The sequence below is a fragment of the Carassius auratus genome, chromosome 13 (assembly GCF_003368295.1).
Source record: "Carassius auratus strain Wakin chromosome 13, ASM336829v1, whole genome shotgun sequence".
NCBI lineage: Eukaryota > Metazoa > Chordata > Actinopteri > Cypriniformes > Cyprinidae > Carassius > Carassius auratus.
Window position 1 is genome coordinate 3,334,550 of NC_039255.1, and position 24,164 is coordinate 3,358,713.

Genomic DNA, 24,164 nt, shown 5'->3' on the forward strand with positions numbered 1-24,164 from the left:
AATCTGTATCAATCAGTACTTTGTTACCTACGCTGTAGCATGAAAACAGTGAGCTACAGTGTGACCTAACAGTTCAGAAAACTACTGATTTGTGTAATCAAGCACTTACTGCATGAAAGACTCTGGATTTTAAACATGCCAGCCATTGCATTGCAGTCAGGCTCATCCATTACTGCGTCAGGACTGGGGCAATGCTGGACACAGGTAATTATGCCATCGATTAATTTTCAGAAAAAAACCCCAGCCCCACCTCTTGCTGTAACCGTGGTGCGCTCGAGCAGCTCTAATAGTGTAGTAGTTCTAGAAACGCGTGCCGCATCGTTTCCTCCTGATTCCTGGGGAGTCTGTGCCAACGCGTGCGCGAAATGGACTTACTAGGGAATGGAAGCAACATTTACCACATTTGTCACGTTATTGTCGACACGTTTCTCTTCAAGGCTGATGGTTTTGGCGGTTCCTTAGGATTTCGAGAGAAAAAGAGCGTGAAAAAGTGTCCCGCGCGCTCTTCGATTCAACATCTTCGCGTTTCCCTCCAAAACAACAAATTTACGAGCCAAAACAGAGACGAAATAAAACAGAATAGGCTGTTTGCTGCTCGAATGAAAGGCGTAGGGTGGAAAAGAGGGGGGTTGAATATTAAAAGCACTTAAGTGTAAAAATACATCTTTAATTATTAATTTATTTTTTAAACGAACACTAGCTGTGGATTTCATATTTTAAATTTAAATTTGATTAAGGACCATTGTGGTTGCAATGGTTGCATTTAGCCCGCTGTATCTGTCACTGAAGCTTAAATTAATGTGATTCACGGGACGAGAGATTTGGCGCAGCGACCCAAAGGAAGAGCTGGATGCTTCACCCGCAACATGGAAAAGCAGGAGGACACACTGCTGCATCCCAGAAATATAACACAACCAGGAGCCTTTGGAAATTCAAAGGATTTTAGCGTGCATCTGAACACTTTATAGGTGGATTTATGCGGATAAACAATCAATGCGATGGAGACGGAGATGGACGGAGAACTACTTTATTGAGCACGAGGGTGAGTCTTGCTATTTAAGGAACTAAATCTACTAAAGCGGATCCACAAGTTGTGTTTTAAAAGACATTTACCTTAAAAAAAACTTGAAGGATTTGGGTAGGTTATTTTGAAAGTGACAGTTTACAAGTAAATACGTAATTGACGTTAATAATCAACATATTGAGTTTTCTAAAACAGAAAGGAGAAATTTATTGAAGTCCTAAATCAGTTCTTTCTCGTATCTTGCCTGTTTAATGCAAATGATCCTATTGTTAACGTGCAATATCCTTGAAGAGCGGAGTTTCCAAAGCAGCAGCTCGAGAGGATCCCTGCCTTTGATAATGAGAAATGGATCAAGTGAGCTGGTAAGTGTATTAAAAGAAGTCATTATCTCATGTAAAACTTCTCTGCTGTGTTTGATACGTATTATCCCATTATTAGCATGATCTCAGGAGGTCTTGGATTGTCCTGAAGGCGCAGCTCTAGAGGGTCCATGTCATTGCATTGGTCGCTGTCCACTGCGCCCGTGGTGCTGAAATCTGGATGATGCCGGCGCAGCGACTGCATTGCTGCCGCTCCCTTCACATTAACGAAGACAATGGGCGCTTTCTGTTGCTCGCCGTGCTCATCATCGTGTACCTGCTGTGTGGCGCTGCGGTGTTTTCCGCCATCGAGAGGCCGTCTGAGCTGCGAGCACACCGGCGCTGGAACCGGACTCTCCTGAACTTTAGCGATACGTTCAATATCAGCTTACAAGATCTGGGCGCTTTCCTGAAAGAGTACGAGGCTGCGATTGCTGCTGGAGTTCGGGTCGATGCCCTTCGACCCAGATGGGATTTTACAGGGGCGTTTTATTTTGTTGGGACAGTGGTGTCTACTATTGGTAAGTTACCAAATGCAGGATTTTCTTTTGTGGGAATAACTATTCTTGATTATTAATATCCATGGTCTACTATAATATGATTCCAGTGCTTTTCTTAAAAGATACAGTAGTATACTTTTTGCTCATGTAGTTTCTGCAGTAATTAGTGCATTACTAACAGAGAATGTTCTCATGTTGTCAAAACTTTGGCTAACGTTCTGTTCCAGTGACATTAATAGGACTTTGGTCTTTAATCGTGTTCTCAAAACATTATTATTTTAATGTTTAATGGAATTATTTATGGAATTGTTTTTTTTTCCTGAAATAGTTTAGTTTGACATTCGACTAATGTTTTAAAAATTTTTAAAACAATTTTAGTACTTGTTTTAGAAAATTCAAAACTAATGTTGCAGTGTTTGCAAAATGATGAAATGCAACATTCCATTAGCATATAATAAAAATAAAAAAATTCTGGTCATTTTGAATGTTCATAGAACATTTAGAAATAATGTTTTCATAACCTAATAGGAGTGTTGGCAAAACGTTCTAATTTTTTAGTTCTATTTGTTTTTTGTTTTTAGCTGGGTACTGTGAGTATGGCTTTGTTTCTTCAGTTGATTGCAAAGGTACTACAAAATTTGAGGAAAACGAGAGCTGTCGAAACTCGTTGCCTGAAAATCGTTTCAAAATCTCCTTTGTGCTTTTAGGTTTCAAACCTTATAAGTCCTGATAGACCAAAATTGAATATACAAATATGCATATATGTTAATTATACGTGAGAACTCTTGCATATAGTAGTAATATTATCAATATGATTTGTTTAGTCTTTAATTCATTTAAAGCTGTTGTGTGACTTTAGAGGACTTAGGATGCAAATAATATGGAATACTTATAGTGCTTTTGTTTTTCCCTTTAGAGCTTGGCAGTATAAATCACTGTCTTCTTTCATTTTATTCAAAAGACATGTGAGAACAATTGGTTTTGTATTATTTTTGGGGTGAACTATCTCTTTAAGAGCTGCAATCCACTCGTATTTCACTCAGTTACTATGTCTAAAACCCTGCACATAAAAGGTTTCCCCAAAGATAGATATAAAATGCAATCTGTATCTATTTATGTGTGTGTTTTTATAGGTTTGCCTCGTCCAGTTTGCTTTTGCAGCACTATTTACCACTATTTACTACTGGGCTTATAAATGCAAAGTAGTACAGCAGCAATACATGTGCTGATTTATTTTTATCAGCAATAGCCTCTGGCACCTTGCTTGATTCCCTGACCTTTCATAGAAACTCACAGTGCACTTTTGCCTTGCCGAGGCAACATTTCCTTGCTCTCTGCAGAGACTTCACTTTTCCATTGGCATTTGCCCAGCATAAGTCCTCTGAAGACCAATAAACACCCTCTAGTGTTGACTCTCTCACCGGTACCAGGCTGCGGCTAAGCCAAGCAAAGCCAAGCCAACTCCCTGCTGGACTTCTGCATTCAGGACCAAGCCTAAAGCTTGCAGTTTGCTGTGGGGCTCATGTCCCAAAAACCAAATGTGCTGATGCCCACATGTCCTGGATAACATTTACCCTGTTATAGGTCACTAAAGAGCAAGTATCCCTCCGAGGCGGCCCTCTGGTTATTGTGTATATTTGCTTCCTACGGACCTTGGCTCCTGTTTTACACTTTCCATCTGCAGTGAGTAATCAATAGCCGTGCACTTTGTAGTCCTGAGTAATATATTCAGCAGTACTTTCACTGAAGCAGCTTCACGCAACCTCAGATGCTCTACAGATAGCCGTTGACCGCCTCCACAAATGAAAAATAGGGTGTAGACTGACAGCGAGGCCATTCTCTGTCAGGTTTGAATGCTACTCTCCCTGGCTCAAAAGCATGTCAGTCTGTGTTCCTCTGATATTTCGTCCCAGCAGGCAGTGGTTTGCAGATGTTTACACTCCAGACAGTGAGATGATGAAGCTGTCTGAGACATGCAGATCCACGCTTGGCAAACCCTGAATGCTATTGAGATTCTGAACACTTAATTATAATTAATTACGGAGACTTTAAAATAAGCTCCTTAAATATGAATTTGCTCATTTACTCATCCGTTCCAAACTCGATGAGTTCCTTTCTTATGTGTCAACTAAAGATGTTTAGTAAGTAATTTCCTATACAGCAAAAACTCAAAAAAAAAAAAAAAAAGTACCAAAGATTTTAAGTATAATGCATGACCGATCTTTTTTTATTTTAAACAAAGCTTTATTGTAACTACTATTTATTCTCTAAATGCCGTGTAAAACAAATGTGGTTGATTTACAGTACATTCTCGCAGGCAGAACCCTCTGTGGGGCTTCTAAAAGGCAACACAGTCTAGCAAGTATAAACATACTTTATTTAGCAGCTAAGCTTAAATTAATGTGTGTTTTGTGCATTCTATTTCCATCTCAGTCTCCAACATACCTTTAATCTCAGTGTGAAGTCTCTATTTACCTCCCGCCTCCAGAAGAGCTTCAAAGTCAGTAAATGTGAGGTGCTCAGTCTTTATCATGACGGGGGTTTTCTAGGGATGACGCGGGCACTTCCTCTTCATCTAAGCCAAACACCTGCCATTTCACACACAGTGAGACATTATTATAGGGAACCATTTATTTGCCAGTTAATCACTGTTTTAATCCATTTAATACATGGTTCATGCATTATGTGCAGTACTGTTCAAAAGTATGAGATCGTCTACGATTTTGTAATGTTTTTGAACATTAAAAAAGTATTAAAAGGAAACCATGATTGATTTTATTCTTCATGATTATTTGAAAATTAGATAATTCAAAAGAACAGCATTTATATAACATTATAAATGTCTTTACTCTCATTCAATTTCATGCATGCATGCTGAATAAAAACTTACCCCAAATTTCTTAACATAAGTACATGAGGCAGAGCAGACTTTTAAAATGTATACTATATACAGGTGCTGGTCATATAATTAAAATATCATCAAAAAGTTGATTTATTTCACTAATTCCATTCAAAAAGTGAAACTTGTATATTATATTGATTCATTACACCCAGACTGATATATTTCAAATATTTATTTATTTTAATTCTGATGATTATAACTGACAACTAAGGAAAATGCCAAATTCAGTTTCTCAGAAAATTAGAATATTGTGAAAAGGTTCAATATTGAAGACACCTGGTGCCACACTCTAATCAGCTAATTAACTCAAAACACCTGCAAAGCCTATAAATGATCTCTCAGTCTAGTTCTGTAGGCTACACGATCATGGGGAAGACTGCTGACTTGACAGTTGTCCAAAAGACGACCATTGACACCTTTCACAAGGAGGGCAAGACACAAAAGGTCATTGCAAAAGAGGCTGGCTGTTCATAGAGCTCTGTGTCATAGCACAAAATAATAGAGAGGTGAAGGGAAGGAAAAGATGTGGTAGAAAAATGTACAAGCAATTGGGTTAACAGCACCTAGGAGAGGATTGTGAAACAAAACCCATTCATAAATTTGGGGGAGATTCACAAAGAGTGGACTGAACCACTACGCTCACACTTATGCAAGACATGGGTTTCAGCAGCGTCTCGCTTCGAAAAGGACTGGACTGCTGCGAAGTAGTCCAAAGTTATGTTCTCTGATTAAAGTAAGTTTAGCATTTCCTTTGGATATCAGGGTCCCAGAGTCTGGAGGAAGAGAGGAGAGGCACACAATCCATGTTTCTTGAGGTCCAGTGTAAAGTTTCCACAGTCAGTGATGGTTTGGGTGCCATGTCATCTGCTGGTGTTGGTCCACTGTGTTTTCTGAGGTCCAAGGTCAACGCAGCCGTATGCCAGGAAGTTTTAGAGCACTTCATGCTTCCTGCTGCTAACCAACTTTATGGAGATGCAGATTTTATTTTCCAGCACGACTTGGCACCTGCATGCACACAGTGCTAAAGCTACCAGTACCTGGTTTAAGGACCATGGTATCCCTGTTCTTAATTGGCCAGCAAACTCGCCTGACCTTAACCCCATAGAGAATATATGGGGTATTGTGAAGAGGAAGATGTGATATGCCATACCCAAGAATGCAGAAGAGCTGAAGGCCACTATCAGAGCAAGCTGAGCTCTCATAACACCTGAGCAGTGCCACAGACGGATCGACTCCATGCCACGCTGCATTGCTGCAGTAATTCAGACAAAAGGAGCCGCAACTAAGTATTGAGTGTTGCACATGCTCATCATTTTCATGTTCATACTTTCATACAAGATTTCTAAAAATCCTTTCTTTGTATTGGTCTTAAGTTATATTCAAATTTTCTGAGATACTACATTTACATTTACATTTATTCATTTAGCAGACGCTTTTATCCAAAGCGACTTACAGATGAAGACAGTGGAAGCAATCAAAAACAACAAAAAGAGCAATGATATATAAGTGCTATAACAAGTCTAATAAGTCCTAATAAGTTGTCAGTAATAATCATTAACATTAAAATAAATAAAAATTTGAAATATATCAGTCTGTGTGTAATGAATTAATATAACATACAAGTTTCACTTTTTGAATAGAATTAGTGAAATGTTTTTTTTTTGATGATATTCTAATTATATGACCAGCACCTGTATATGCTTAACATGAATACTAGTATGCACCACAAAAGAAAACTAGAAGCATGTTGATCAATAAAAGTTTAAGATGCATCATTTAAATCAAACAGAATAACCACTTTGTTAATTCAATTTCTCATAGTCTGTTAGTAGAAGTATTATATATATATATATTATTAGTCAAGCAGGATCGCAGAAGCAGAGCGGCTTCAGCTCAAGGTGAGAGGAAACTCTGTTTAAGACAGGCGGTTAGTAACATGCTCTCAGAAATGGTCTGTTGCAGAGCTCTGGAGACGTTTCTGCCGGGTACAACCATCACTCATCATCACTCACATCAGCAAGACAGGAGAGCTTCATTAGTGGCCAGACGCTAACAACTGAGAATCCTGCTCAGCGCTTGAACAGGTTTACTATAAATAGAACCACTTTATGAATCACAAACATTAATTGGCTGTTTATGTTTACGTTTGCATTTATTTAATTAAGGGTGCAGCCTTTATACAGTATGCGGAGCTTGATAATTATAGATCAAGTGTAGTCTAGTACAGGGGTTTTATATAACCATGGATCGACCTAAAATTATCTCAAATTTTCCTCAAATAGTATACCAGTTTAACCAGTGAAAAATCAATATTACAAATATGTGTTAAATATCATTTGGAAAATATTTAGTTTCTATTTTCATTCGATTATTACCTCTTTTTTTCTGTACTGATAGATGCATTGCTTATTTAAAGTCGAGATGAAACTAAAATTGCAATCGAAATTTCTTCCCTATTGTGACGTATTACCAAGTGAAATGGCTTCTCAAATGAAAAAAAAAAAATGCATGGCAGAACTTGATTTTTTTGACCTAATTTCTCAGTTAATTTCTCCTTCATTTTTTTATTATTATTTTAATTTCAATCTTTTTTTCACATTTTTACTCTGTTTTTATCTAAACTTTTCTCTAGATCTCCCTTGCACCGTTTGAAACCCCCTAGTTTTGTAAGACATTTACTGTAGTTTATTTTGAGAACAGCCTGAGAATGAAAGCATTGGATGTTGGACGTCATGTTGCATAAGAATCAAATTTGTCTCAGATGTTGCTCCTAAAATACCTTAGGAGAAACATAAATAGACACGGCTGAGTCAAGTAATTTGTATTGTTGTTTATGACGAAGTCATGTTACACATTTCAGTGTAATGTTTTAGAGATGTCTGAATGATGAGTTATCATTGCGACTGCAGTCTGCAGTGTATACTGCCAATCTTGGCTTTGCAGGCTTCTGGAGGAGAACTGTATTGCTCAGGAGATATATAAAGAGTTCTTCATTATGTTTAATATACATATCAACTTTAGCAAATGAGCACTGTTTAAGATATTGCTGGGGAGAAATGTGAGTCTTTTTCTTTAAAAGAAACATCTCTGTCTGAACTTTGGCTGAAGCTCTTCACTTAATCTTACTGTCACGTGGGAACAATTGAGATTTTAAAGAAGAACTCGGTTATGATTTTTATTCCCCATTGGAACAAAAGGAGATTTTTTGGCCTGATTTAAAATTGGCAAAGTTGGAACATTTTCTCAGTGTAAATGTCAAAAGACGTGGGCAAAAAGCTGAAAACGAGTTGACGAAGCAGGTTTAAATGAATCTAGATCTGGCCATCGCCTCCTTTTGACCTGTGTTGCGACGGAGCTATTAGGTTTGGTTGGAGGACGCTGATAGAATAGAAGTGCGTACAGTATTCATGTGAGCTCAGACTATTACACACCTGTCTGAACAGAAACTGATTTCTGGAGACTCTCAGGAGAGACCACCACCATCGACTCCACAAGCTGAAGCGTGTTTCTTCTGGTTTTACTCATGAATGTTGCCTTTTAAGAATATATCATGTTGCTTTTTCTTTTGCACACACTTTGTGTTTTCGGACTATACAATCCTTTTTGTGTTCCACAGAAAAAGACAGCTAGCCATATTTTAAACATATTCATCCTCTTTAACTGAATAAATGTAATTGATTTCACAATGAACATGAATTTATGCTGATTCTAAGCAAAATGAATAAATGAATTTGGAAAATATGATTTAAATAAAATCAAATAGGTGTAATGCAACAATAATAATAATTATTATTTTATATTAATACTACTACTAAAAATAATAATAATTGTTTCTTTTATAATATATTATATGAATATATAAATATATATATTTGATTATATGCATTTTCTAAATACAATTATTTAAATAAAGTAAAAATAGATTCAAATAGTTTATTAACTATGCCAAGGTTTTTTTTATTTTCATAATCATACCTATAATAGCTGTTTCATTTATGACTGATAAATAAGCATTGCATTAAGTTTAGTAGGTTGGTGAAACAAACAATTTTCAATTACCGATAGTTAAAACGTATGATAATTTTACAAATTGGATTTATTGAATATAAATATAAAATCGTTTTTATATTTAAAACTTCACTTTATAAGTGCTATTACAGAAATCTGACCTCTTTCATTTATATATGACTGACACTTATGCATAACATTTTTATTTATAACAGGTTTATTTCTTTATTTTGAACTATGCAATCCAAATGGACAGAAACTGTTTTTTTTTTGTTACTGCGTGAGTAAATAATGTCCTGATGTTGTTTTTATTGGGGGGTGATCTTCTCCTTTAAAGCCGGCTGACGTAGGTCAAACAGACAGTTGTGTGAGTAAACCTCGGGGATCCCCATCGCAGACTCGTCTTTCTCTCATCGCTCTCTCCCGTGTCGTAGTAATCAGTGCAGTTGGCTCCGGTTACTCCTCAGTGAGCTGCGTGTTTGATTGGATCATGCATCATTGTCTCCTCAGTGATATTCTCTTCCTCCTCAGACTCATCTAGCAATATAACCTGCTTGGCTAATGCAGAGGAATGGATTGCCTCTTTTCCCCGTCCCTCTTATCACGCTCTCTCTCCTTCAGTCTCATTGTGTTCCATCACATGCTGTTTGCACTGATAGACTTCACATTGCAGGTCAGAGAATTATGATACAATGATTTGCAAGTGTTATCCATTAAAATATCATCTGGGTCAATGAAATGCAGTGTTTCATTCAGAAGGGCCAATGTAGTTACCAAGCTTCACGGCGGCTGTTTTTTTTAGTAGTAGTTTACAGTGTACTGTATTCACTTTATTGTGTAACCCAGAAGTAAGCTATTTTCTGTGAATGCGCAAGACTTCTGATGCATTAGTCATTACAGAACTAGAAGAATTACAAAAGGCAATGGTAAAATGATCTGAATCATGTGAATATAATGCAATTAAATGAATTTAAAATACGTTTCTGCTTGCATTAAAATAATGAAAATTTGGGGCAACTTTAATTTAAAAAAGAAATTTTTTCAAAATGTCAAAATCATATTTTGTCCTAAAATTATTATTTTTTTGCACAGTAAATATGATTCTAACAATGATTTCTAATTTTATTCCTTTGATTTTGAGGTGAATGTGACATGCACATGTTTTGAGAGATTGAAACTGTAAGATATGGACTGTGATGTTTAAGGCACTTAAAATGTGTTTGTTTTTTATATTTGTTGTGACAAGCTCTAGTTGTTACATCTTGTTATCATCTCAAAATATTTGACCATCTGCGAGTTTGAACTTCAGTTTAATCCTCCTGAAGTCAATGTGTTTTCGTCCTGAAATAAGATCGGTGAAAACAAGCTCAAGATAATTTTGATGATGTAATTTATTCCACAACATTAAATACATCAGCAATATCTGATTTGTGATTTTTTTAAAGGCTTTTACTTAATACAAGTGGCTAAGAGATTGTCTGTGACATTAAACGTCTCTTGCAAACTATTCTGGTTCACACTTTCCAATATCTGCATTTAAATATCATCCAGGTATTCCATGCATAGAAAATGTGCATATTGTACATAATAAACATGCAGCATGCTGCAAAAATAGCACTAGTAGAATGATAACATGATACTCCGAGAGTCCTCTATCTCTCTCTCTCTCTCTCTCTCTCTCTCTCTCTCTCTCTCTCTCTGATCTCTTGGGTTGCTCTGTAAAAACAGAGGGCTGGAAAATGTCAAAGTTAAAAATGGAAGAGGGCATGCAGCCACAAAAAAGGTGTGTGTGCTGTTCTCAACAGTGTGTACTCAAGCACAGATACTGAATGAGGCGAGACCAGACAGAATGTGATTAAGTTTTTTTTTTAATAGTTTGATTAATATTTTTTATTTATTTAGGTTCATTCTGGTTGGGTGGATCTTATGGCTGGGTTATATATTGTACCCGAAAAATATAAAAAGAAAGGAAAAGGACTGAATTATCATCAACATTTTTTTTTTTTTGTAAGATTATTTGTGACATCATTTTAATGGCAATTACTGTAATATAGAGAATCATTTCACTTTTTATTTTTTGAAAGATTAAGGCATTCTTACGCTATTTTCTGGAAATACTGAAGATTCTCGTATCGTTTATCATGTGTTTTAGTCATTCTGAGCATTAATTCTGCATGAAAAGGACACAAGCATCATAAAGCTATAGGTCATGAGACTGTTGTGATGCTTTCACCCCTCTGTATGCTGCTTTATGTTCATTTATGTTTTATGTTCTTTTGTATGTAGATATATGTTTGTAAAATTGTTTGGAACTGAATTTACTTTTTAAACGGTCTGTAATAGACACTGTTTAAAATAAAGATTCTTTATTTCCATTGATGATTCCATTAAGAAATTTAAATTTTCATGGAACTTTTCCATTCCACAAAAGTTTTTTTTATAGTGGAAAAACTTTATTTAGATTTGTAAAAAGTTCTTCACACTAAGAAAAAAAAGTTCTGTTAAGAAATGTTCACTAAAGGACAAAAATAAAAATAAAAAAGCCCTCTTTGGGTTGTTTATTTTTAATAGTGTCGCAAGAATGACTTTTGTTTGCAGATATATTCCATTATAGTGTCTGAGTATATAGATTCAACTTTAAACTATTTAAATAAGAGGATTTAAGCTTCCACCGTGGCCAAGAATGATTCTTAAACAGTTGCTTTTATGCATCATAATTCCTGCTAATCTGTAATGCTGAACTGAAGCTGGTCGTCAGTGAAATATTAAGATTAGCTAGATTTAAATGTGTAAAAGTAATGTGATTGTGATTGGTTTGCCTTTTCAAATCCTGCCACAATAATGTATGCAGTAGCTGTGGTTTTTAGTTATAAAGTCATTATTATGTGATTGCTAGGTTGTTTTTGCAAACATCACTAATGATTTGCACTACACAACTCATAATCTTTAGAGTGATCTTTGCATTTATAGCCACAGAGCAGTTGAGATAAACACAAAAACCCACGCAGTGACAAATCAGTGTCAGGAAAAGCCGCCCATCCCAATTCTACATTTATCTCTGGCCTGCATCCCCTAAGTCACCCATTCACATGCCCTTGATCCATGTATGTGATCTGCCCTGGCAAACACACAAAGACTGTAAATAAATCTCAATGCAGAGCGTTCCCATCTGAGGATGGCGTCTGCATACACAGAGGATCAATCACACACAGCACAGCATGAAGCAGACAGCTATTACTTTAAGTAAAACCACAGATTTGTTGTTGTCACAGCATTATCTACAGACCACGATAACCTCATAAACCTCCTCACTGAATGTAAATACACAGCAACACAAATCTCATCAGCATCCGAGATATTGGTTTGATCGGAAAGGTCAATATTTGTAAAACTAATATTCTGAGTGACAAGCCAACAATCCATCATTAAAGGGACAGTACACCTAAAAAAAACAAAAAACATTCACTCACTCTCATGTCAATAATTACAAACCTGTTAAACAAATAATATATATATAAATAGAAAGAGAGAGAGAGAGACAGAGAGAGAGAGAGAGAGCAGTTTTGACTTTCTCTAAAACATATACTTTTGTGGGGGTCAGTAATTAATATTTTTTTGGGGTCAACTACACTTTAATGAGAAATGCTGCCACGTGAAATGTTTCCAGGAAAGCTGGCACACTCTCTTTTTTGAAGAAATTGGAGCTTGGCAACTAAACATTTACCTTTTAAATCAAAAGAAACCAAACCTATACTAAATGAGGAAGCAATTATACTGGGGTTTAGTGCTTTTATTAACCTGTATGACATTGCCCTTGTAGTCTATCTTTGCTAAAAGTGGTGTATGTGTGTGTGTGTGTGGCTTGTTTTTGCAATCTTTACTTAAGTGGATTTTTCTGTTAAAACCGAATCCTTGATTGAACGGTGGTTATTGCCGGGTTGCACCTGTCCTCGTGACGACCAGGAGGAGCTTTGCAGATCCTGCAGTTCTGAGCATTATTGAAACTTTTGACTATCTTTTTATTACATTTAAAACTGTCTGGAGAGGCAGCTTGAGAACTCTGCAGTGCATCAGCATTATTCTTCAGATTCTGGGCATGGTGTTCCCTCCAGTGCCAGTGTAAATTTAGATGCCTGTTCTACACAGCATCGAAGAGCTTTCTTTTTATTTATTTTTTACCTCAACTGTGTAAAGTTCATTTCAGTCTCAGCTGGAAGACCTACAGACCCGTCACAAATTGCTCACTGTATTGCACACGAATCTAGAAAGGCACAAGCATCAGTTAGATTACCTCACTGCAAGCAGCTTTAAGCAGCACAGGTTTTTGTCCAGGAAAATTATATTGTATTTAAAGCTAGTGGGTTAATATTACACTGTGTTTGATTTACTTTGAAACAAAATAAATTGCTAGTAAATTTCATGAATAATTGTAAAGAAACGACAAGTAAATTAACCTGAAGAAAAACTGAAATAGTATTTCCTTGTAAAACATACTGCGATATTGTATTTACAACTTTACAGACTATACAGAATATGCTTTTGAGATGAATTGTAAATAAAATTTTATTATTGGATTATAATGTTTCCGTGTTTCACATTTAGTCTATTTGTGAACTATAACATTTACTAACAATTTCTAAGTGTAAATTCAAAGTAAATCCTATACTATAGTTTTTGTCAGTGTGTGAAACCATTAGCACCATTGATGCATTTTTCTATTGTTGTTAACTAAGACTATTTCAGGTCACTTTAAGTATCTCATCTGGTGTTAGTAGCTGATCCTAAGATGCCCAAGAACAGTTCTGAAAGCCAAATGCATCACTGTGACATCAGCTGAGAGGGTCAGTGGTTATCTATATTACCAATTAACTAGTGATGGATAGACACATTTTTCTTAAATGCAAGAACTATATATGTGTGGTTTTAGCCATTAGCTTTGACCTTTTCCAGACTCTCCCTCTCTCTGTTTCACTTCCACGTGAACTCAAGCATGTCTCTCTGTTAATATCTCCAGCTCTTTTTAATTTACAGAAAGCGTCATAGATCGAGTGCACTCCACTCCTGTTGGGAAAGAGCAGGACATTTGGAGTGTGTCATGAGCGCTATCCGAGTATGAATGAACTGGAATTGGCTCTCTAATGCATGATGTGTTTTATATGCTGTGCTCATTGAGTCATATGAAAGATTTTATGCAGATATAAGTGCTTTTGTTCAGCCTTTAGAAAATGCCCGGAGGGACAGGTGTGTTTGCTCTGGGAAAGGGCCACGCTTTGTACACTTCTGCTGAGTCTATGTTTAAACAGATTTTTGTATATAAAATGCCAAGCAGACAAGAATGGGAAGCACAGACTACTCTCACAAAATTCAACCGTTCAGTGCACCAGATTTCAACAGGTTCTGCACAACTTGTACGCAGAAACTTTCTCCTAAAAAACGCATGTGTTTTAAGCATAATGTGTCAATTGTATGCTGTAATACTACGCTAGGCCACTAGGGATACCATGATATGGATCTCCAGTTTACATTTTTCTTAATAAATCATGTAGCATACTTAAAAAGTCATATACTCATTGAGTGTTTTTGTCGTGTTTTCGAGTTAAAATATCAAAAAAAAGCAATGCTAGATAAAAAAATGTCATAGATTGTGTCTTTAATACAGGTATATTTTGACATATTTTTTCCACTGATTTTAAATAGTTAATACACTTATAATAATACACTCAAAGGTTTGTGGTTGGTATATATATTTTTAATTATGTTTTTGAAGGTTGTCTCTTCTGCTCACCAAGGCTGCATTTATTTGATCAAAAACACATTAAAAATATAAGTAACAGGGAAAAAGCTGTGTTAATTTTCAAAACAGTTAATAGTTTTGTGTCCTTGTAAGGTGCAAGGTGTAACTTTATTACTATATATATATATATATATATATATATACTTTTTTTTTTTTTTTTTTTTTTTTTTTTTTTTTGTTAACCTGGCAGTACATCCCTTATGAAAATTTACCATGGTTTTACTACAAAAATATATTTCTGTAGTATGCTATGCAAAGTTTTCAAATTGTCTGTATGCATAAAATACATGCATGATCTACTACATTTCTTAATTTGTGCATTGCAAGACTATACAAGACAGTCTGGAGCTTTGTGTCACAAACTTAAATAAAGAAAGGGCAATGCATTTATTTTGTATCATGCAGTATAAGCTTAAAAAGGCATGAACCTTTTGCAATAACATGGGCTTCTTAACCTTACTAATACAGCTGAGATAAATGCAATTCTTTTAAGATGTACTGTATAAAAATCTGTCATGCACGCGAGTAATCTTTCACGGCATACTGCACAAACAACTGTAAGTTTCTGTGGCAGACTGTGAAAACAAGTCTGAGTCGATAAGGAAATAAATGCAGAAGGAGAGGCAGCACTGCTCAGTTTCTCAACTATAAATCAATGAAGGAACAGACGGGTGTTGAGCTCTCCTCTGTAGTGCTCTGTGTAAAATTAAATACTGACAGACACTCGAACAAACCAGACCGTGTTCAGGCCTCATGACGACTGACTTGATTAATACGGCAACAATATGTAATGAGAAGCATAGAGTTCTGTGTTTGTGCTTCTTTGTAATGCCATGTTAATAATGAGTGGCCATTAATTAACCATTTATTTAAAGAGAATGATGGGAATTGTAGTTTTGTCAGCTCAGAAGTGATTTTCTCACCCTCAAGCCATCCAAGATTAGAGTATGTTTCTTCATCAGAACAGATTTGGAGAAATGTAGCATTGCATCACTTGCTCACCTCTGCAGTGAATGGGTGCCGTCAGAATTAGAGTCCAAACCGCTGATAAAAACATCACAATAATCCACACCACTCCAGTAATATCATGTGAAGTGAAAAGCTGTGTTTTTGTAAGAAACAAATCAGTCAATAAGCTGTTTTTACTTCAAAACCATAATTTCTGTTTGTAATTCATAATAAGGCGGTGGAAAAGTCCATCTATTGTTTTCTTCTCACATCAAAATCCATCCACATATTTGTTTAGAACTTTTTTGTCTTCATCTGCACTTATTTCTCTCTTGATTCAGACAAGATAACTTTTTAACTGAAGAAAGTGTTATGGACTTTTAAGTTTAAAAAGTTTTTTTTTTCTTTCCTACATGCATCTTTTCTGTTTACAATATGTTAACTGATGGACTGGAGTGGTGTGGATTACTTGTGGATTATTGTGATGTTTTTATCAGCTGTTTGTACTTTCATTCTGACGGCACCCATTCACTGCAGAGCATTCATTGATGAGCAAATGATGCAATGCTACATTTCTTCAAATCTTATGAAGAAACAAACTCATCCTAATCTTGGATGGCTTAAGAGTGAGCACATTTTCAACTAATTTTCATTTTTGGCTGAACTATTTCTTTGACTGTGACCAATGCAGATTCAGATGATAAAGCTGTTTACCTCACTCTTTTGAATTGCACCGTGAGCTTTTGGTTCAGATGCAGTGTGAATCTCTTTTCTAATGTATTCTGGGCTCTTCCATTCGTCCAGCAAATGCAGCGAGGTCTCTACTGTTCGAACGCTGTATGACTTCCTCAGTTCAAAACCAGCTTCACCGTATGCTCTCGTCAGGGTGCAGGTGAGCTTTTCCATCCAAACACTGTGTGAAAGCCCATGTTTGAACACAGTATGGGCTTCTAACACAGTTCAAAGAACCATTTAAACACAGATTCCAGAAAGGAAATCCTGAAAATGTATAAAAGCTATATTTATGACTCTTACCGAGATCTCAAGGACAAAGCTGTCTGTGGGAACTTAATTCTCTTATATATATATATATATATATATATATATATATATATATATATATATATATATATATATATACTAATAAAGTTAGTTTGTCAGACTTATTTTAGTTTTATTTATATCCAATTATAGTTGAAATTTCAAATGATCTTTTATTTTTGTATGTTCAGAGTAAAATAAACATACTTTCTGTATATTTTTATTTTAGTTTATTTTGAAGTAATTTTTGTTTTATGCTTTCGTCATTTTTGTTTTTTTCTAATTCCATTTTGATTTATTTTAAATTTTAAATTAATTTTAGTTTACTTCACTTATTAAAAATTATTTAAAAAGATAGTCTATGTCCAGCTTAATTAATGACATTTATATACTTTTATAGTATTTTGTATTAGCTTTTATTTTTATATTTAAGTATAAAATAAACACATTTTTGGGTATTATTTTATATATTTGTATATTTAAATTTTAGATTAAGGTTGAAGTAATTTTTTATGCTTTTGTCATTTTTTAAATATATATTTATTTTTAGCTTTATTTTTAGTTAATTTTTTTTGTTGGTATTTTTAGTTTTCAATTTATATTTTAGTATAAAAAATATAATTTAATAATCTTAAACATAAAAAAAGGTATTCATTTAATATTGTTCATTTAAACTTTATATCAATTTTATTAGTTTTAGTTAACAATAAAAATACAATTTCTGTTTTATTTATTTATTTATTTATGCACATTTATAGTGTGATTTTGGTAGATAGATATTTATTGTTTCTGTGAGAGATAAATACTTATTTGATTGCAAAAATGCTTTATACAGTATGTGAGAGATTTTGCCCCAGCCAGTGTAAGTGCACACTACAAGCCCAGAGCTTGTCAGTCTTTCATGATTTATAACTGTGACAAGGAGCCCCAGATCACAGCCAGATAACAGCAAGTTACAGATCCAGATGCCTAGTTTCAAATCTCTCCGATGTCTCTGACTAACAAAAGCAACAACCAGTGAAAAAGCATTGAGCCAAACATATCCAGCCCACGTCTCCCTAAGCTCTCCCTCATCTAGACCTTTGCTTTCTTTATCTTCTTTTCCCTGCTCTGAGTAAATCAATGCAGAAATAACTCCATGTTGTTTGTTTATATTGCCAGTTCTCGCATTGCTGCGCTCGGGATTCTGTCATGCTCGGTTGTGGCTCATTATTTTATTGTTATTGTAGTCAATTTATAGCCATTATGTGTGAAAAGACCGGTTGAATCCACAGCTGTGGGTTTTGATCTGATGGCTTACATATGACAAGTCACCATATCAATTTCTCATAAAAACTATTGTGCAAAATCAATAAATAATAAATATGCTTCCATGCTCACTTGTAGGGTATTTTCCAATCTGCTACCACAAAAAAAAAAAAGTTGGAATTTGCATAAATCAGCATTTTAAAATGGTTTTAAAATGGTTTTGAGAATATTTTTGAGCTCCTGGCAAAATATCTCTTGTTGCACAGCTGTATAACTCTTTCTAAATGAGTGTTTAATTATACAAATTAATACAAATAACTACCGGTAATATAAATCACCATACTTCCTCATTTCATTGATTACATTATTAATAATAATAATAAATAATAAATGTTGTTTTAAAAAATGCTATTAAATTAAATATGAACTAATATGCATACATTTCTAGAAGACAAAACTGAACATTGGTTACAAATTATAGCTTTATTTATTTATTTATTTATTTATTTGCCATATTAGAGTCAAATGTTTTTTATAATTATTATTTTTTTTTTTTATAACTCAATCAGAAAATACTGTCAGCAACTAGTAAAAAAAAAAATCACCATGTTTTTAAGAATAAAAAATAAAATGATATATGAAAAAACCTGTTGTATGTGTTGAAATCTACAGATGCAAACAGATAAAGTGCAATTAAATGTATATTTTGCATTTTGAAAAGTCAAATATTAAAGTTTATATTAAATTTAGTTTTTTGGAGGTGACTATACCATTTTTGAGTACTGGTTATGTATATGGACAATTATTGTGCACTAGTTTTAGCATAAATCTAGCTCATATGAGGAAACCTTTATGTTGGGGTTAAAAGTTTACTTCTTTTGTTCTTTATGCAATCTGAAATGCAGGTTTCTGTTCATCACCAAAACAAGCTGGTGTGCGTCACGTGTTTGTGTAACCGTAAGTAATTAAGCACATGATGTGTAGCAGGGCGAGTGAGGGGCAGATGGTGTAGGGAAAGCATCAGATACTTCTTACTCCGCTCCTCCTTCCCATCATCACACCCTGAACCCGTTCTCCGCAGACCCCCTGCACTCCAATCGGTGACTAATGATTTCCTGCTCGTCACAGGAAAAACACACCATCCCTCCTCATCCTCTCTGTATTTTATGTGTCCGGTTTGAGATCCCTGAAGACAGCAGGACAACTGAAATGGCTTTTGTCCAGGGCAGGAAAAGTGCCAGATTGGTCAAATTAGGACACTTGCTACGTGTCAATGCAAACAATGACGTTGCTGTGTGGTTGCAGGGTGTGTATATGTTTTGTTTTCGTTTTTTTTTTTTTTTTCTGGAGGTGCTAAATAGCTAGACTGTGCTGGCATATTGTGAGGCAAAGATTGCTGCGTGCTGCACTGTGTTTGGAAACGAGCTGAAACCATCTGCCGCAGTCAAGCGCTCGTATGCTATTAATTTCTTAAGAACACACTACTCTTACTGCATGCATAGAAACTGTAACATGATTGTAGACCAGGCAACATATTTTCCAAGATATAAGTCAAATTTCTTCCCATCTGATACATGTTGTGATATATATTTATATATATATATACAAAGCTAATTATATTTGTAGTGCAGTGAAAGGAATAGTTCACCCAGGCCATTAAAGATGTAGTAGATTTGGAGAAATGTAGCATTGCATCACTTGCTCACCAATGAATGCTCTGCAGTGAATGGGTGCCGTCAGAATGAGAGTCCAAACAGATGATAAAAACATCACAATAATCCACAAGTAATTCACACCACTCCAGTCTATCAACTAATGACTTGTGTAGAGAAAAGCTGCGTGTTTATAAGAAACTAATCTACCATTAAGGTGTTTTTAACTGTTTTCGTTAATGAAAAAGTCAACTTGCCTGAAACAGGAGAGAAATATGCCCAGATCAAGCACTGTTAAGAAAACAGTCCAAAACAGTTCTAAACAAATATGTGGTTGGGTTTTGGATTTTTCACTTATTATTTATTATATAATTATGGACTCATATTTTGGGGGTTGAAAGTTAAAATGTCTTAATGATGGATTTGTTTCTTACAAACACTGCTTTTCACTTCACAAGACATTAACTGATGCACTGGAGTGGTATAGTAATGAGATTGGACTAATGACTTTCTGCAGATATTATAAACATCCTCTGGTGACTTTATGGAAATAAATGTGTTGTGAATTTTGATTAATGTTGACATTATTTGTTTTTTTAACTGTAAGTTGCTTTATTTTCTGAAAAGAGATTGTAGACCTCAAAACAGATGGCATGCCTGGAGTTTTTAATTTATTTTTTATTTTTTTACTGGGGTGTATTGCTTCCAGATTGCCACATTGTTTTATACTGGTTATGAAATATAATGGTTGGCGTTGATCATTTGCACACACTCCAGCAGAATGCAGCAGTTATGAATGCTGAGTTGTAATTCTCCTGAAAGGCGATCTGTCAGACTGTTGTCTAAAGCCCTGCCGGTTATTTTGGGTGTTTGCCTCTCTCTCTCCCTCTGTCCCTAAAGTCTCTAGAGATCCAGTCTGAAGTGTCGGCTCTGAATCACAGCACAGAATCGATGCTTCAGGGCTTGAGGTAACAGAGAATTTAATGAGAGAGAGAGCTGGGTGGCCCTTGGCAGACGAAACCTCAGTGCCCTCTTAACAAGAGCATCTCAGCGGCACGCCAGAGGAAAAACGAGCGGGGTTAATTAAGTAGAGAGGTTAGATTTGATCCTGTTCTCTTTTTGTCTTATAAAGTGCACTGCTTGATTGCGAATGGGCTGTTTTCAGGAGAGCCTGTTGTGTATTGCCATCAGCGACATGGGCGCTTTTCTGCTTAGTGTTATCATTCATTTTTGTTGTGTAGTGTAGTATGTGCAGTTGTGTTTCCACAGTGTTTATTGGATATGTTTCTGCACAGTCTGTGGCATTGCTCTTTGTGTGTCTCCTGAGACTGAAGTGTTATCTAACACTCCATGGGCATGGCACAAAAGATGTACGTTTAATAGCACTCTGGGCTTGTCAAAAGAATTGGTTTCCTTTTTTTTTCTTTTTTTTTTTGTGTAAAATTGCAGACTCTTGCTAAGGCTGATTCAGCATTTTTATACTTAAATAAAAGCACAAAATAATAATAATAATAATATAAACATCAACTAAAATAAAATAATTTTAAAATTCAACCTTTTTTCATTTTTATTGCAGTTAATTTCCAAAGAAACATTTTCATTTAGTTATTAAAAAACCTAAAATAGAAACTGAAAAAAAGAATACAGATTATAGACATAAAAACACTCATAACTAAAATATACTAAAATAAATGAAAATTTGACAATCTAAAATAAAATAAATTTAAAATATAAAATTTAAAATATAAAAATGACAATTATCAAAATTCCAATTATCGATACATAAATAACAATTATATAAAAAAATGATTCATATATATAATAGTGTCTCGATACTAAAATAAGAGCAATTAAGTGATATTTTTAAATTAAGCTTGATAAGAAATTACTATTACTAATAATATATTAATATTATTTTAATGTTAATAAAATAATTTCCTCAAGTTAATGTTAAAATCGTTAGCAGCTTGTTTAGATCATAATGGTTTATTGTATTAATTCATATTAATGTATGCTGATTTTTTTTTTATTATAGTTTATAGTGTTTGCAAACGGTACAGCAGTAATATTTTTTCAAACTATTTATTTGTTTTTTACTCTAATAATTTCTTCAATTTTTTTCAGTTTTGTAGATAACTTCAATGCTGCTCTATATTTCTTTAAGATGTTTATAGCATATTAGTGTGTAATTCTAGTAATGCAAGTCAATGGAAGATTAACAACCAAAGTGCAGGGTGACACTTTGGCACAAAATAGCCAATTAATTCAAGCTTTTAACTAGAAACATTTGTGTTCACCAAACCTGAAATCTTAATGCTGGGTTTTTTTCTACCTGTTTTCTGCAGGAAATGCAGAAAGAGGTTATTGTGCTGTTTCTCTTTCACATTCTTCCGTTATAATTTGTTATAATGACAAATGTGTAAGTGCTTTATCTTTTTCTCCCAGCAATCCTTTAATTATTCAGAAGACTCTCAATACTGATGTGTTTCAAAGGACACAATCCTTTAGAAAAAAATCCCCTTTAATATATAGGTCTTTAAATCCATTCTAGCGAACAGTCAAAGACAAGCTAGTTTAATCACCGGGATGTGAATACTGCAGCATTGCTGAAGGTCAGCTGTCATTGTTATAATCACATTTTGAGGATATCTGCGATTTATTTTGCATCCCAGCAGTCACAGTCATGTCTAGTTACAGTGCTGGTGAAATGTTTTCTGTACTTTTCTTTATATCCTTAAGCACTGTTGCGAACTTACTTTTAAAAGTAATGCATTATAATATTGTGTTACTTCATAAAAAAGTAACTAATTGCATTACTTAGTTACTATTTATGGGAAGTAATGCATTATGGTACTTTTGCCTGAACTGGTATTTCTGAGTAGTCAAATAATGAAAACTAAATAAAATAAAAGTAATAATTACAAAAAACTGTATGCAATATTTTTAAATAACTAATATAAATAATATAGTTACTAAAACATTGAAAAATAATTATATCAATAATAATAATAACAATAACAATAAATGATAGAATAGTACAATGCATCACATTTCACACTAAAATGATAATTATATACATGTATTTTGCACAAAGAATATTAGTTACTATTATTATTATTATTAATATAATTATTTTTTAATTTTAGTTAAAGTTTTAATTACTTTATTATTTATATTAGTTATTTTAAAAATATAAATATATTTGCATATAGTGTTCTGTAATTATTACTTTTTTTGTTTTCATTATTTGTACTACTGTAAGTGAAATTAAATAAAAATGAAAATGCCTTTGCAACTAGCTGAATAAAAAGCTATTTTATTTTTTATTTCAGTAACGAAAATGTGTATGTTTTTAAAAATTGTTTTAATTAACAATAATAATACTGAATCAAATTTGTCATAGTAACACTTGTGTTGTTTCTTCCCTTGTATTTAAATAATTTAAAGCCTATACTATATATTTACTACTTGACTGAAAGTTAAAAGACTTAAACACTATTCTCATTCATCAGTTTTTAATAGATGCATGAATCTACCAAATAAATATACTGTATGTAAACAAACATTTTATCTTGCAAATAAAAACTAGGATGTTCTAACAAAGTCTTTTGGTTTTCTTCTCTGCAGGATTCGGGATGACCACGCCTGTGACAGTAGCTGGAAAGGTTTTCTTGATCTTCTACGGTCTGTTAGGTTGCGCGGCCACCATCCTGTTCTTTAACCTGTTTCTGGAGCGCATCATTACCCTGCTGGCCGTGGTGATGAAGGCCGTGCGTCTGCGCCGTCTGCGGACCAGTGGTCTCCTCCCGCCGGGGATCTGCCAGGACTTTGCTGCGAGTACGTTGCCCGGTTGGAAACCTTCGGTGTACCACGTGATGCTAATTCTGGGTTTATCATCCATCGTGATCTCCTGCTGCGCGTCGGCCATGTACACTCCAGTCGAAGGTTGGGCTTATCTGGACTCGCTGTACTTTTGCTTCGTCACTTTCAGCACCATTGGTTTCGGAGATTTGGTGAGCAGCCAGAATGCTGCGTACGGCTACCAAGGACTTTACCGCTTGGCCAACTTCATCTTCATCTTGACTGGAGTATGTTGCATCTACTCGCTCTTCAACGTCATCTCCATCGTCATCAAGCAGGTCCTCAATTGGATGCTGGAGAAAATGAGTTGCTTGTGCTGCCAGCACTGCAACAAAGCCAACGGTTTCTTGGGACGCCGCAATGCCATCAGGCCCGGCTCGCGCCTCAGACGCGGACGCTTCGGCCGGACGCCGGACTCGGACAAACCTTGCGACAGCGACACAGAGGGACGCAGGCTCTCGGGCGAGATGATCTCCATGCGGGACTTGACGGGATCCAATAAAATCTCGCTGGCCATTATGCAGAAACAGCTGTCGGAGTCAGCCAATGGATATCCCAGAACGGTGTGTGGAAGTTCACGTCAGAACGGCTTTTCCGGTGGCGTCGGTGCTTTGGGCATCATGAACAACCGGTTAGCAGAAACCAGTGACTCTAGGTAGAAAACGATTGTTTTTAGTGGTAAAGCCTCTCCAACTCTCTCTGGATGTTGAGCGATTGGGGTTTGCGATGTACATTTTTGAGCTTGTGCAGAACAGCATGGCATGCATGAACTGTATAGGATATCCTTTAGGGTTTTTGGATCGTGACTTGCTAAGATGTATGCTAAG

At 35.1% G+C, this 24,164-nt stretch overlaps 1 protein-coding gene across 1 annotated transcript; it reads left to right on the top strand.

The window, feature by feature from the left end:
• On the top strand, positions 1-24,164 carry LOC113112361 (potassium channel subfamily K member 12-like). Its single transcript, XM_026277835.1, has 4 exons — positions 1-1,042; positions 1,316-1,386; positions 1,463-1,904; positions 23,104-24,164. Exons 3-4 carry the CDS (start codon positions 1,565-1,567, stop codon positions 23,994-23,996), a joined length of 1,233 nt encoding a protein of 410 aa, XP_026133620.1. The 5' UTR covers positions 1-1,042; positions 1,316-1,386; positions 1,463-1,564; the 3' UTR covers positions 23,997-24,164.